At 52.7% G+C, this 14,944-nt stretch overlaps 1 protein-coding gene across 1 annotated transcript in view; it reads right to left on the bottom strand.

The window, feature by feature from the left end:
• Positions 1–649: 649 nt before the first annotated feature.
• Positions 650–14,944, bottom strand: part of GRIN2D (glutamate ionotropic receptor NMDA type subunit 2D) — a 33,575-nt gene continuing 19,280 nt past the window's right edge. The window contains exons 11-13 of the mRNA XM_023650032.2: positions 3,572–3,759; positions 3,146–3,378; positions 650–2,974 (exon numbers count right to left, since the gene is read on the bottom strand). Of these exons, the coding sequence (XP_023505800.1) occupies positions 1,646–2,974; positions 3,146–3,378; positions 3,572–3,759 (1,750 nt within the window). The 3' untranslated portion in view covers positions 650–1,645. The remainder of the gene's footprint in view (positions 2,975–3,145; positions 3,379–3,571; positions 3,760–14,944) is intronic.

Here is a 14,944-nt window from a genome sequence, read left to right as displayed (position 1 = left end):
TCCTTGTTATGATGGCTTTAATTTACTTCAAAGTGCTTTAGTGTAGACAGGATGATATTACAAGTAAGTTAGACGGTTGAATCTACTCTCTAGGGGCCGTCAATTGCCTAACCAGGCGTTCACATTGCAGCTATGGTCAGCGAACGCTTAATCAGAAAGTCCACCCTCTGGAGGCAGCTATTACAAGTGCTGCGGCTCTCTTTATCGCCCATCAGCACCAGAGGTTTGTCTAATTGGTGTAATGAAATATTAGAAATAGATTCTCCTTGGTGAGATAAATGGCACTCAAGATATGTGGATTGGCTGGGATATATTAGACACTCTCCTCGCTTGCACGAACAGGATATTAAGCATCTAGCAAGCCACGGGAATGGGACCCTACACTTGATCCTAAAATGTTTTGATCCCAGATCTCTCTTGAGTTCTCTGTCCCCTCTTCTCTCTAGGTCTCTGTCCGCCCCCTCCCTTTCTCAACCCTTCCCTTCCCAGGGCGGTTTCTCACCGCCTCCTTCTGGGTCTTTGCCTCTCACCTCCCTCCAGGGTCTCTGTTCTTGCTCTAATTCCCTTTCTGCCCCCATTTTCTCTGTGGGACTTTTCGCAGCCAGAGAAATTTGAGGGGATCCAAGAGACACGGAGCTCACACTTGGACTGAGGAGGCATAAAAACATGGTTTATTCCAAACACTGCAATGTGGAACAGGAGAGCGGGAAGGGAGGTCGGTGGTGAGTGTGGACTCCCAAACCCTCTGCTCCACAACCCAGCTCCAGACCCGGCTGGAGATCTGGGAAGAGGAGCCTTTTGGGGGGGTCTGCTGGGTCATCACTGAAGGATCACAAGTAAGGGGTAGATTTGGAGAGGATGTGGTTGGTGGCACCTGGGGCTGGTAGTGAGGTGCGACAGGTCGGGAAGTTTTGGCCGGATGGAGGTTGGGATCAACGCTGGGGCCGGGGGAGGCGGGGCTTCCGTTGGGGGCGTGTCCTAGGTCAAAACAGGGAAAAGCAACCGAGGGTGGAAAAGAAGGAAGGGTGTCACGGTTTGACGTCAAGGGTCACAGTCTGGTCAGGGCACAGTCGGGGGTTCGGGTCACAGTTTGGGGTCAGGGGTCACAGTCTGGGGTCGGATGCCCATTTTTAGGGGTCGGAAGTCACAGTCTGGGGTCAGGGATTTCTGTGTGGCGGGGCCAAGGTCTGGGGTCACAGTTTGGCGAACGCGTCTCACAGTTGAGTCCCGATGGATGAAAGGTTAAAAACGGGCTTCCCCGGAGGCGTGGCTGGGGCCGGGGAGCTGCACAGTGATGTGGGGGCCACGGCCCCGGGCGTGGGGGTGGGGCGCTGGCGCGGCGTGCCCCCCCCCAACTCCCGCCCCATCTGGTGACGTTAAAAAGCCCTTGTCGGGTTTAAAAAAAGGTCCAGTGGGCTCCGAGACCCCCGCCCCCTCGCTCTCAGACTGGGTGAGATTTGCGGAGACCAGATCCCCTCCGGCTCCCGGTGCCCCCAAAGCTGGGGGCGCAGGACGCTGCTCCAGGCGGGGTCCGGCCAGTTCCATTGTTTTCCTTCCCAACCCACGCGGGTCCTGTCCCCTGCGCCTGCCCCCTCGGGCCGTGGCCTGCGCTGACCGAGGGGGCGGCGGGGCCCCCCGGGCCGCGTCATACCTCGGACTCGAGGCTGGAGAAGTGCGCCGAGCCCCTGCGGGTACCCAGGTCCCCGCCCCGGTGTCTCCGGTGGGACGCGGCGGGCAGCGGCGGCCCCCAGTGCGCCGCGTGCGGGCAGCGGCGCGCGTGGCGGGAGGGCCCGGTGAGCCTGCGCGCGGGGGCGGCGCGGGGGCACGAGCTGAGGTCCTCGAGCGAGCGCGAGGTGGGCGCGGGCGGCGGGAGGTCCCAGCCCCCCGCGGCGCGCCGGTGCCGGTGGTGGTGCGGCGCGGCGGCGGCGGGCGCGCGGTGCGAGGCCCGCGGGCGGTGCGGGTGCGGCCGCGGGCACCCGCAGCGGGCCCGGCGCCGGGGCGGGGGCCCCGCGGCCCAGGGCGGGGGCGGCGGCGCCCACCAGCCGCCGTCCAGGCCGTCGTGCGAGCAGCTGAGATGGCGCGGTGGTGGCAGCAGCTCCAGGCTGGCGCAGTGGCGGCAGTGCCAGGCGGCTGGGCCGCTGCGCGGGGGCAGGTAGTCCCAGCTGCCGGCGCGCCAGCCCCCGAGCTTGTCGACCGACCAGTAGCGGCCGGGCGGCGGCCCGAGGCGCTCGGCGTACGGGTAGGGGAAGTCGGCGAACCACCAGGGCTCCAGGCCGCCCAGCGACGCGCCGCCCAGGCTCTCCGAGTCCTCCGAGTCCGACGGCGACGGCTCGAGGTCGAGGTAAGGGCAGGGGGGCGGTGCGGCGCGGCACGGCGGGGGTGCGCCCTGGGCCCCGCCGCCCGCGCCCCCCGCCGCCGCGCCCCCCGCGCCGGGCCCCAGCAGCGGCTGGCTCTCGGGATCGGAGCGCGGCCAGCGCGCGGGCGCCGGCGGGCTCTCGTCCTCGAAGGCCAGGCGGCACAGCGGCGGCCCGACGGCGGGGGCCGCGGCGGCGGGGGGCGCGGGCGGCGACGGGAAGCCCGGAAAGGCGCCGGCGGGGGGCTCGGTCGGCTCCTTGTCGCGCACGATGGCGAAGTAGGAGGGCGGCGGCTTCTGCGGGGGCTGCGCGGCCGGCGGGGACAGGGGGCGCCCGGCCACGCCCCGGGGCGCCGTGCGCGCGTCGCCCACGCCCAGGCCCTGCGGCTCGATGGGGCCGTAGTAGCGGTGGAAGCCGTCGGCCAGGCCCGCGCCCCCCGGCGGCCCCCCGGCTTTGGAGCGGCGCCAGCGGTCCACGGCCGCGCGCTCGCGGGGCACGAAGGGCGCGGGGCCCGGCGCGGGCCGCACCGTCGGGTACGCCGGGCTGGGCAGCGGCTGCGGCGGCGGCGGGGGCTTGGCGGGCGGCGGGGCGGCCTCGGCGCTGCAGCAGCTGTACATGCCCTGCGGGGGCCGGCGGGAGAGCAGAGGGTCAGCGCGCGATGCCCGGGACCGCCCGCCTTCCCTCCGGTCCTCCCTCCTCTCCCGCATCCCGGCCCAGGTCTCCTCCATTTCTAGGCGCCCCTGCCTGTTTCCCCCCATCTCGCCCCCACTGCCTCCCTCCCTCCCCCGTACCCTGGAGAAGGCCAGCAGGAAGTCCATGCGGTGGGTGGGCCCCAGGCAGTGGCGCAGGCGCCAGTACACCAGGTGCTCCCAGGCGAAGACCAGCAGGGAGAGCCCCATGGCCACCAGGAGCATGTAGAAGACCCCCGCCATGTTGTCGATGTCCAACTTGCTGCTCATCACCTCGATTTTGTCATTGTGGCAGATCCCAGACAGCCACAGCCGCTCCAGCATCTCGATCTCATCTGGGGAAAGGGGGCGGGAGGTCACCTTCCACGGGCACCCTCTGAGGACTCTCCTCTTTGATACGGCAGTCTAGTCCACAGCCCCCTCCTCCCTCAGACCCTGCTGTCCCCAGCCTCCTCCCCTCCTCCCCCAGGACCCGGGGGTCTCCCCGACCCCTCCCCGCCCCAGGCCGCCCGCCCGCAGCCCCCGCACCATCCCCCAGGAACTGCAACAGCGCCAGGTCGATGGGGCGCTTCCAACGGGAGCCCTTGTGCAGAGCGATGCCATAGCCTGTGGTGGCGAAGACCTTGCCGGAGCCGATGGTGACGAGCTTGCAGCCCTCGTCCTTGCGGGCCATGTAGTTGAGCACAGCTGCGTCATAGATGAAGGCGTCCAGCTTCCTGGGGGGCAGGGGGCGCGAAAGGGCAGGGTCAGTCCCATTCCGACGCCCTCAGGGCCCAGCCCACTCCTCTCGCCCCTAACTTCCAGCTGCTCCCAACCCGAGCGAGTGGGGGACTCTTGAGGAAGTCACTGCGCCTCTCTGTGCCTCAGTTTCAACATCTGTAAAATGGGGATGACAGCAATACTGCCCTTGTAGCGTTGTTGCAAAGGTCAGGTAGCACTTGGTGTAAAGAAAGTTCTGGAGGAATGTTAGCTGTGCCTGTTAATGAAATAATTCCGCGTCTAATCCTCACCAGAGCCCCCAAGGAAGGCCCTATGTGCTCCTCCTTTTTAAAGAGGAAGACTGAGACTCAGGGGAATCCTACAAACAATAGTTTTGCAGAATAAATGAATGAGTGAATGAATGAATCTAAACCATGGAACACCGGGTAACTATTCTATGAAGTAACAGAAATGCTTATGATCTGACACGTGAGGATGTCCAGCATGTATTAATGAGAAAATAAACTCGTTCTGGAATCCCATATAGCATATAGTTCCAAATTTAGTCTTTTATTTTTATTACTTTTTAAATTTATTTTTTGGTGAGGAAGATTGGCCCTGAGCTAGCATCCATTGCCAGTCTTCCTCTATTTTGTATGTGGGACGCCGCCACAGCATGGCTTGATGAGCAGTGTGTAGATCCGTGCCCAGGATCTGAACCCATGATCCCCTGGCCACCAAAGCAGAGCGTGAATTTAAGCACTACGCTACCTCACTAGCCCCCATATTTGTTTTTAAAATGACATATGTCTGGTGGCGTAGTGGTTAAGTTTGCAAGCTTCGCTTCTGCGGCCCAGGGTTTGCTGGTTTGGATCCTGGGCGCAGACCTACACACCACTCATCAAGCCGTGCTGTGGCAGGTGTCCCACATACAAAAAAAACCCTCCCTGTTAGCTTAGGGCCAATCTTGTTCACCAAAAAAAGAGGAGGATTGGTGGCAGATGTTAGCTCAGGGCTAATCTTCCTCAAAATCAAAACAAAACAAAACAAAATAAAAATAAAATAAAATGACATATGTGTTGGGGGGAATTGGGGTCATCTTAACTGCAGACACCAGACCAGCTCTTAGAGGAAGGTGCCTGTCTTGTTCGAGTCCAGCATCGTCCAAGAGAACACCACGACGATGGAGGTGTCCTGTCTGCGCTGTCCAGTGTGGCAGCCACCAGTCACACGTGGCCCTTGGCCACTTGAAATGTGACCCGTGTGATAAAGGGACGGAACTTTAAATTTTATTTCATTTTAATTTAAATTTAAGTCATATTGGACAGGACAGGTCTGGGGAAAACAAGAGAGATGGAGGCGGGTGGGTGGACCCTGGGTTGCGGGGAAGGCAAAGGGTTTTCCAGGAGAATATAACCCCCTGGCTTTTGAGTCGTTTGCCTATCTGTTAATGTCACAACCTCCATGTCCCCAAGCTTTCCATAAAGCCATCCCCACACTCACACACATGCACATAAATGCCTTGTGTATAGAGATGGTTGCAGAGAAATTAAGGAAAAGGACAGAATTAGTCTGTGCGTCTCAAATGGGGAGACAGACAGAAGGTTCCCCAAACTGAATGGATCCAGCAGAAGCAAAAAAGGCGGGGTGGGGGCAAAGAATGAGCAGACCCTTGGGGAGGCCAGTTACCACCCCACGGGTTGGGGGGAATGGGGTTTGAATTCATTTTCTATCTGTCCTAACAGGCAGGGAGCTGGCAGCCGATGTCTGGAAACATGTATATGTATAGAGGCAAGAATAATATCTCAATGGCCTGCGGGCACCGCCGCCTTGAAACAAATGTTTAGGAAAATGCCCTTAGGGGTGAAGGGTGAATTGTTTCCTGGGTTTAAGTGGGAAGAACTTGGAGTTTCCAGGGTCTCGCTGACGAAGAGGGATGGAGGCGCTGGGGACTAGGATGCAGATGGAAAGAGGGTCTTCAGGGGTCCTTGGGGCACACAGGGGACCGGTGTTTGTGGGGGGCATTTTAGAGCTCAAGATGAAGGCTTCCGGTGGTGGGAAGGTTGGAGGAGCTTCCAGGAAAGGGGATCTAAGAGCCTTCCCCTTTAACCCTTTGCTCCGTTGTTCTGGGACATAATGTCTGCCTCCCTTCCCCCAGCCCCGACTCCCTAGGCCCCCATTGTCCCTAAACCTCTAGCAAAGCAGCCATGTCCTACAGCCTTGGTTTAAGCGTATGTTTGGAAAATTAAAATTCCCTGCGTCTGTCCTTACTGTCCTGTTTATTCCTGTGGCCAGAAGGATCCTAACATTTGCATCAGCTCCCACCCCCCCTCAGCCCTCTACCCTCTCCTGGCTCCCCACTTCACTTAGAGCGACTGGAGTTACCTCCAGCGAGAAGGCCCTATGCCACCAAACACCCACACATCCCTCCTCACCCCTCTGCCCTCATCTGCCACTGCCATGCCTCTCTCTCTCACTCTGCTCCAGCCACACTGGCCTTTGCGCAGTTCCCGGACCACTTCAGCGTGCTCCTGCCTCAGGGCCTTTGCACTGGCTGTTCCCTCTGCTGGAACATTCTTCTCCCAGATAACAGCCTGGCTCGCTCCCTCACCTCCTTCAACTGTTTACTCAAGAGACAGCTTCCCGAGCACGCTATTTAATACTACAAGCTGTGGCCTCCTCCCTGGGTCTCCCAGACTCCTTCACTCTCTGCCCTATTTTTGTCCATAGCACTCACTCCTTGTAATATAAGATGTTCCTAGTTATTGAGTTTATCGGCCCTCTCCCCCCACTGGAATTTAAGTTCCATGAGGGAACAGACCTTGTCTGTTTGGCTCACTGCTGTATCCACAGACTCTAGAACAGTGTTTAGTAAAGAGTGGCTGAATGAATGAATTCTGGCCGGTTCTAGGCGGGCGTTCTGTGGGCCGGGCACTGGAGCTGAGAGGTAAGGTTTCATTAACATGGGAAAGATGCCAAGAGATTTTCCTCCGTGGAAAAAGCAAGAGGAGAACAGCGTGTATTTTCAGTAAGGAATGTAGAAAAGATGTGTGCATGCATATGTGTTTTAATTGACCTGAAAGAAGCAAAACACACAGCTTACTTTAAGCAAAGGGGATTTGATGTTTCCTTTTTTACCCCTCCTACACGAGTGAGAAGTGGAACCTTTCTCATGGAATGGACTTCTAGAACTGGCTGGGAGGAGAAGCGGTTTCTTTCTTTCTTTTTTGAGGAAGATTAGCCCTGAGCTAACATCTGCCGCCAATCCTCCTCTTTTTGCTGAGGAAGACTGGCCCTGAGCTAACATCCGTGCCCATCTTCCTCTACTTTATGTGTGGGACGCCTGCCACAGCATGGCTTGCCAAGCGGTGCCAAGTCCGCACCCGGGATCCGAACCGGTGAATCCCCGGCCTCTGAAGTGGAACGTGTGCACTTAACCGCTGCACCACCGGGCTGGGCCCTTCTTTCTTTCTTTTTAGAGATGCATTTCCTTTCTCTTCCTATGACATCCCTTGCCCTCAGTGGGAGGGTAAGCCCATAGTTGGCCTGTGAGCCGGCTAAAGCCATATAAGGCTGCCACTGCCCTTGTACCGCTCTGTAAGGACGGAATTTTCTAGTGCTGTCCACAGTGGTAACCACTAGCCACAGGTGGCCATTGGAATTTAAATTTTAACTAAATTAAAAGTTTAGTTCCTTAGTCACACCAACCACATTTCAAGTGATCAACAGCTGGTGGCTACCATATTGGACTGCTCAGGTCTAGAACATTTCCATCATCTCACAAAAGGCTGTTGGAGAACGCCACCCTAGACACACACATGCATCCGTCCCCCAGGCAAGAATGGAAGCCCCAGGAGAGCAGGACGTTGCTGTGTCCACTGCCATCCCCTCGGTGCCGAGCCCCGTGTCTGGTGCCAGAAGACCGTAGTGAACATTGAGTGGATGAATGAATGAAAGAATAAATGAATGAATGCCTTTTAACTTTGATATCATTAGGGGTTATCTTGTGAGGGAGCTCCTGGTTCATTCTGTTTCTTTTTTGTTCCTCTCTATATTAAATAGATTATATATATAATATGTATATATATATACATGTACATATGCGTGCATTTTTCTGTCTATATGTGGCTAACCCGAGAAAAGAGACCAAAAAATACTGACACTGGGAATTCCCCAGCAAAAATGGTCCAGACACATCAGCCTGCAGTGAAGTTCACGGTCAACAATTCTACTCATGTAGTCACAAGTTCACCACTTCCAGAGTTTGGCACCCACATTCCCAACTGTGAACAGACTACCACGAATTCCTAGCCATCAGAGAAGGCCCCCAATAAGCAAGATACAAAGAAATGGAGGGTGGCGACTTGGAGGAAACACAGCACGTGGACAGGAGAAAATGTGAAAAAACCAACAACTACCGTTAAGATCCTCAGAGAAACGAGACAAGATCCTGCAACGTTGAACCAGGAATAGGCTAGTATAAACATTCAAAGATAGAAAAAACAGAGTTCTTAGAATGCCATGGGGATGCGATTCAAAGGTCCAGCAATGAAAACAGCTGAAGACACACTGCTGAGAAATGCCACACACTGAGGATGGGGAAAAGCAAAACAAGTCACCTACAAGACTCAGGAATCAGAGTGACTTTGGATTTTTCCACAGGAACCCTGGAAATTAGAAGACAATGGAGGATGCCTTCGAAATTCTGGAGGAAAATGTTCTCCTGCCCAGAATTTTATACCCAGCCAGATGAGTAGAGAGTAGAGATGTTTTTTTCCCAGATATGCAATGTTTCTAAAATTTTACCCCCATGTGCCTTTTGTCAGGAAGCTCAAAAGAACAGGAAAGCAAAACCCAGGAGGAGTGAGAATTGGGATACAGCAAGGATCCAAACCCCGGGGGAAGTGAAGGGATCAAGATGGCCATGCACCAGACTGGAGCTGGCCAGAGGCCATGAGAGAAACCTCTTCAGTGAGATGAAGTTAATGGAGTACCTGGTGCGTCTGAATCTATGAAGACGAGATTCATATAATCAACAGAGAATTTGGGTTTGAATTAGTTAAGCACAAAAAACACTCAGCCACTCAGCAACCGGAAAAAAAAAAAAAAGACAAGTGTTAACTCCAGGAAAAACAAAGAATTGTGTAGGAGAGGAGAGTAATCATGGTTTACTACTTGTGGCAGCTGTGGGAGTGTTTACACAGTCATAACATGTAAACACTGCATATTCATTTAGCTAGAATCACAATGTGGGAGGCTGGAGTGATTTAAGTAAGCGTATGAATATGTGTCTTTCATAGTGAGAAGTGAATGGAAAAATGCTTAAAATTGGAAAGTCAAGAGGTAGCCATGCAAACATGGTATTTAGAGACAGGGAGAAAAATGACAAAATTATACTATAAATGTGGTCAAAGCAGATTCCTCTGGGGTGGGAGGAATGGAAGATAGGTACACGCAGGACCATTGATTTTCATTAAAAAAAATTTCTTTTTTGTATTTGACTCCCCAAACTATGCGGATGTATAACTCTGATAAAAATAGAACTAAACATGAGAAAAAAATGTACAAAGGAATTCTGGGGAGAAAGAGAATTCAGAAGCAGCAGGAAATCAGAGCAAGAGGTGACAGTGAGAAATAGAGGGGTGTCCTTTGTGAATCCAGGAAGCTTCTGGGGAGAGGCCCAGGAAGGTCATGCGGGCTTCTCAGTGCCTGCGTGAGGCAATGCGGAGTGGTGGTGGGGAGAGGCTGGGCTCAGAATCAGATGGCCAGTGTTCAAATCCCAGCTCTGCTTCCCAGTGGCTGTGGGATCTTGCCGTGCCTTAGTTTCTTCATCTATAAAATGGGAATAGTAACATTCACCTCTGAAGTCTTATGGGTTGAATTCTGCAACCCTCAACATTCAGATATGGAAGTCCTACTGCTCAGTGCCTCAGAATGTGACCTCAGTTGGAGAGAGGGTCTTTACAGAGCTAACCAAATTGAAATGAGATCACACCCATCAGAATGGCTATAATCACCAAGACAAAAAATAATGAATGTTGGAGAGGATGTGGAGAAAAGGGAACACTCATACACTGCTGGTGGAAATGCAAACTGGTGCAGCCACTGTGGAAAGCAGTATGGAGATTCCTCAAAAAATTAAAAATAGAAATACCATACGACCCAGCCATGCCACTACTGAGTGTTTCTCCAAAGAACTTGAAATCAATGATCCAAAGAGACTTCTGCACCCCTATGTTCATTGCAGCATTATTCACAATAGCCAAGATGTGTAAGCAACCCAAGTGCCCTTCTACAGATGAATGGATAAAGAAGATGTGCTATATATATACAGTGGAATACTACTCAGCCATAAAAAAGACAAAATCATCCCATTTGCAACAACATGGATGGACCTTTCGGGTATGATGTTAAGTGAAATAAGCCAAACAGAGGAAGACAAACACTGTGTGATTTCACTCATATGTGGAAGATAAACAAACACATGGACCAAGAGAACAAATTAGTGGTTACCAGAGGGGAAGGGGGTGGGGGGGCAGATGAAAGGGGTAAAGGGGCACATATGTATGGTGATGGACAAAAATTAGACTATTGGTGGTGAGCACGATGCAGTCTATACAGAAACTGATATGTAATAATGTACACCTGAAATGACACAATGTTATACACCGTTATGATCTCAGTAACATTACTGGGGGAAAGAAAATTAAACTGAGGGGCTGGCTTGGTGGTGTAGCGGTTAAGTTCGCATGCTCTGCTTCGGCAGCCTGTGATTTGCAGGTTCGAATTCCAGGTGAGGACCTACACACCGCTTATCAAGCCAGGCTGTGGCAGCATCCCACATAAAATAGAGGAAGATGGGCACAGATGTTAGCTCAGGGCCAATCTTCCTCACCAAAAAGCATACTTTAAGAAAAAAATCTATGTATGTTATAGCTCAATAAAAAAAAAGATGAAATATAAAAAGACACAGGATGAAGCCTCAAGCTATTTTTACTTATTAAGGGCTAGGGTTGTGGCTGACATTTGGGTGAAAAAAATATATAGATGAGCCTTGTTCTCTGAACTCAGATTTGGATTCATTTTTTGAGATGGGGTCGGTCTCTCTTGCTGGTCACACTCCCTGCTCTCCAAAAATCAGGAACCAAGTAGATTCGGGACACGGGGTCCCCCTGAGTCTCTGAATTCTTGCTCTCTGAACATAAGGATTAAATAAACTGGAAATGGGAGGGATTCTGGGAGAAGTAAAAGAGGAAGGCGCTTTGTGCTGTGAAGTGGGGGTGGGGGTGGCGGGGGCAGGGCCTGGGAAAGCCGCCCTACTTTGCCAAGATAGGGAGGATCTGGAACTCCCAGGGGGCCTTCCTGGAGGGAGGGGCTGAGGAGGACAACACGGAAGAGGGAAAGGGGAGAGATGAGTCAGCCGGCTGGGGAGGATGCTCTGGGGCTGAGTAAGGAAGTGAAACAGCCCCTGGGGGGCGGGTCGCCAGAGCACTTCTATGCTTCGTGCTCATCATGTTCACTGTGTAATTTTTTGCGTTTAGATGACGTACACCTGTGCTGCCCAATGTGGCAGCTACACCCCACTGGGGTTGTTCTGAGCCCTTGATCGTGGTCAGTCTGAACTGAGATGTGCCCTGCGTGTAAAATGCACCCTGGATTTCAAAGATTTCGTTTGGGCAAAAAAAAATTATGTAAAAGATCTCAACCATTTTTATTCTGATTATGTCACAATATTTTGAATATACTGGGTTCAGTAGAATATATTATTAAAACTAATTTCACCTATTTTTTTTAATTTTATTTTTCCTTTTGCTCCCAAAGCCCCCCAGTACATAGTTGTATATTCTAGTTGTGGGTCCTTCTAGTTGTGGCATGTGGGATGCCGCCTCAGCATGGCTTGATGAGCAGTGCCATGTCCGTGCCCAGGATTCGAACTGGTGAAACCCTGGGCCACCGAAGCAGAGCACGAGAACTTAACCACTCGGCCACGGAGCCAGCCCCTCACCTATTTCTTTTTATGTCTTTTCACGTGGCTAGTAAAATATTTGGAATTACACGGTAGCTTGCGTTGCATTTCTACTAGCCAGCGCTGGCACATGATGCCCTTCCTGCTCCCAGTGTTCAGTCCACCACACAGAGGCCTGATGTCAGTGCGGGCTTCTGTGGGGATTAAGGGAGGAGCCGGTTCCAGTTTTGGTTCATAGGCTGTGGAGCTGGGAAGACACAGTTGGGCCAGTGAGATGGTCCAGAAAGTGAATTAAATCTGGCAAAGAGGAGCATGAAGCGAGGGTGACCCTGAGAAGCCCAGGAATTTGCAGGATCCTTAGAAAGGGGGGTTGGAGCCAATGGTATCTAGATCCTAAGGGGCAGGGAGACCCTAGATACATCTGGAGGTGGGGGAAAGCCAAGGAGGGGTAGAGGAAGTGGAAGAAGGGAAAGAAGTACAAGAGAAAGGAGGAGGAAGCAAAGGAGAAGGAAAAAGAGGAAAGAGAGCACGGGAAGGAAAATAACAAGAGGTAAAAAGACAGAGTTCTAGATCTACACTGTCCAGAGTGACAGCCACTAGCCAGATGTGGCTACTGAGCTCTTGAAATGTGGCGAGATCGAATGGAGATGCCCTGTGAATATAACATACACTCAAAGTACCAAAAAAAAAAAAAAGTTAAACATCTCGTTAATTTTTATATTATGTATTGAAATGATAATGTATTGGAGATACTGAGGTAAATAAAATACATCATTAAAATTAATATCGTCTGTTTCTTTACATGTGGCTACTAGAAAAATTTAAATGACCTATGTGGCTTCCCAGCTCTGCTCTGGAAAAAAGGCTGGAGGAAACGCCTGGAACCATTAACAATGAATAAGGAGGAGGAGGGGAAAGATCTTGTCTTTTTATCTCATTATTTTTAACAATAAGCAAGTGTGACACAAACAAAGGCTTTAAAGACAGGGGGAAAAAGATTGGGGAAGGCGAAATTTCCTTTAAGAGGCTCCGAAAGGAGCCAGGCACAGAGGAAGGGGGTGTCCTCCCGCGGGTTTGGGGGGCCCTGGGATGGGAGCTGAGGGTCCACCAGGCTTCGCAGCTGGGGGAAAGGCAGGAGGCCAGTGCAGGGAGGATGTTCTGGAAATGAGCGCGACGCTTTACTTGCTCACAGGTTCCCTCGAGCATCTTTGAGAACCTGCTCAGGGTAGGGAAGCAGCAGCCGGGGAACCACGTGACCAGGTTCCACCGTGCCTGCCGCTGATTGGCTCGGGCACAGACACCCGACCGCAGCTGGACCAATCAGAGTCTCACTGGTGAAACTGACAACAGGCGCGCAAAGACTCGGCCTGGACCCCGGAGCCCAGAGGTTGCACAGAAACTGGGGGCCTTATGGCATTTGTGGGCACAGCTGAAACCAAGACCCGTATGTGCAGAGGGACTGAGACGGGAGCCAGTGGCCCCAGAGTGGAAGAGAAAAGAGGAAAGAGAGGAACCTTGGCTCCCGACGTTCCGTTTCCCAGAGCCACTTTATAACCGGGTGGGGTGTTGACCCCATATTCTGGAGGCGAAAGTTAAGGGCCGGGAGCTCAACTGACTCGCCCCACATGTAGCTCCCTTTCGAACCCAGTACTATCTGGCTCTAAAGCCGGTGCTGTTAAGCACCTTCAGGGGACTGTTGGGAACTCTCGGGCCGTGGGGGACACCAGAACCCCGGCATTATACGGGAAGATATGGGAAACTGGTCTCTAGAGAGAAGAGAAGCAGGTGGGAGAAACACGGAAGCGGGACAGCTGTGGAGAAAGATGGCCAGAGATGCTTAAGATCTGACAGACTTTCAGGGATATTCTATTTATAATTTCTGTGAGTTTTCCGCCTCCCCCTACTAGAATGGACGCTTCAAGAAAAGGGGGCTTAGGCATCTGGAACAGAGCCGAACACATCAAAGACTTGTTGACAAAATGAATGAACGGATGGATGGATGCACGATTTAAAAAAATTTATTTGTCCTGTTCTGTGCTGTCCTAACACCTCTGCGCGTGATTCTCCAAACTCAATAGCCACCTTAGACCTCCAGCAAGGGATCGCTGCTCTGACCCCGTGCTTTTGGAGATTGCCCCACCCCCACCCCTAGGGAAGGGAGTCCCTGGGGCCCAGGGGTCGTGCTCACCCAGAACCCGCACCTCCCTTGGAGATTATGCTCCGGGAACCTGTGGTAGATAGAATAATGACCTCCCCAAAGATGTCCACACCCTGTCCTTGGAACCTATGGCTTTGTTATCTTACATCGAGATACATCTTACAAACAGACTTGTAGCTGTGGTTAAATTAACGATCTTGGGATGGAGAGATGGTTATCCCGGTGGGCCTGATATAATCACAGGGTCCTTAGAAGAGGGAGGGAGGAGGGGCAGTCAGAGAAGGAGATGTGACATCCCAAGCTGAGTTTGAGGGATTGAAGGCCACGAGCCAAGGAAGGCAGGCAGCCTGAGAAGCTTGAATGGTTTGCTAGCTTGATTTATAAAGTGTAAATCATGAGACATATGGCATACGAGCCTCCGTTTGTACTCTTGCAGTGGGCCTGCAAACGTGAGCTGTGGGCGGACCCAAAGCTCAATTAAGAAAGAAAAGCCTGTTACTAAAACCACGTCCTGTGAGTGGGGCTTCAAGGGTGGAGGGTGAATGAAGGAGAAAGGCAAGTCCTTGAAGGGGTGAAGTGGGGCAGAGAGGAGAGCAGTTGGAGTTGGCAAGAGAAAGAAGAGGCGACTGAGAAGAAAGAGCTGAAGTTCTCAGGATCAGAAATGCTTTCAGGGAAAGCATAGAGAGATGGGGGACAAGAGACCGTGTGGCCCCTAGAAATTAAAAGAGAAGAGCTAGAGTGCTGGAGAAGGAAGAGGTGCAAGAGAGAAGCTGCTAGGGGGTAAAAGACAAACTCCTCAAGGGCAGGACTCTGGCAGCTGGCTTGGCTCCCACTGTCTCCATTTACAACCTCTTCCTTTGTCATTTTTACAACAGAGGCTGGAAGACTACAGTGCTCAATTCCCCAGCTTCCCCTGCAGCTAGGAGTGGCCATCTGACACGTTCTAAGAAAGGGCTATAAGTCCCTGAGAAAGGTTTATTTTCCCCAATAAAAAAAGCAAGGCCTTGCCAGGAGAAAATCTTCCACTCTTGTACCCTTCCTCCTCCTCCTCGTCTGGAACGAAGACGTGTTCCATGGC

This window comes from Equus caballus, chromosome 10 (genome assembly GCF_041296265.1).
Source record: "Equus caballus isolate H_3958 breed thoroughbred chromosome 10, TB-T2T, whole genome shotgun sequence".
NCBI lineage: Eukaryota > Metazoa > Chordata > Mammalia > Perissodactyla > Equidae > Equus > Equus caballus.
This window is presented reverse-complemented; position numbering and strand designations above follow the sequence as displayed.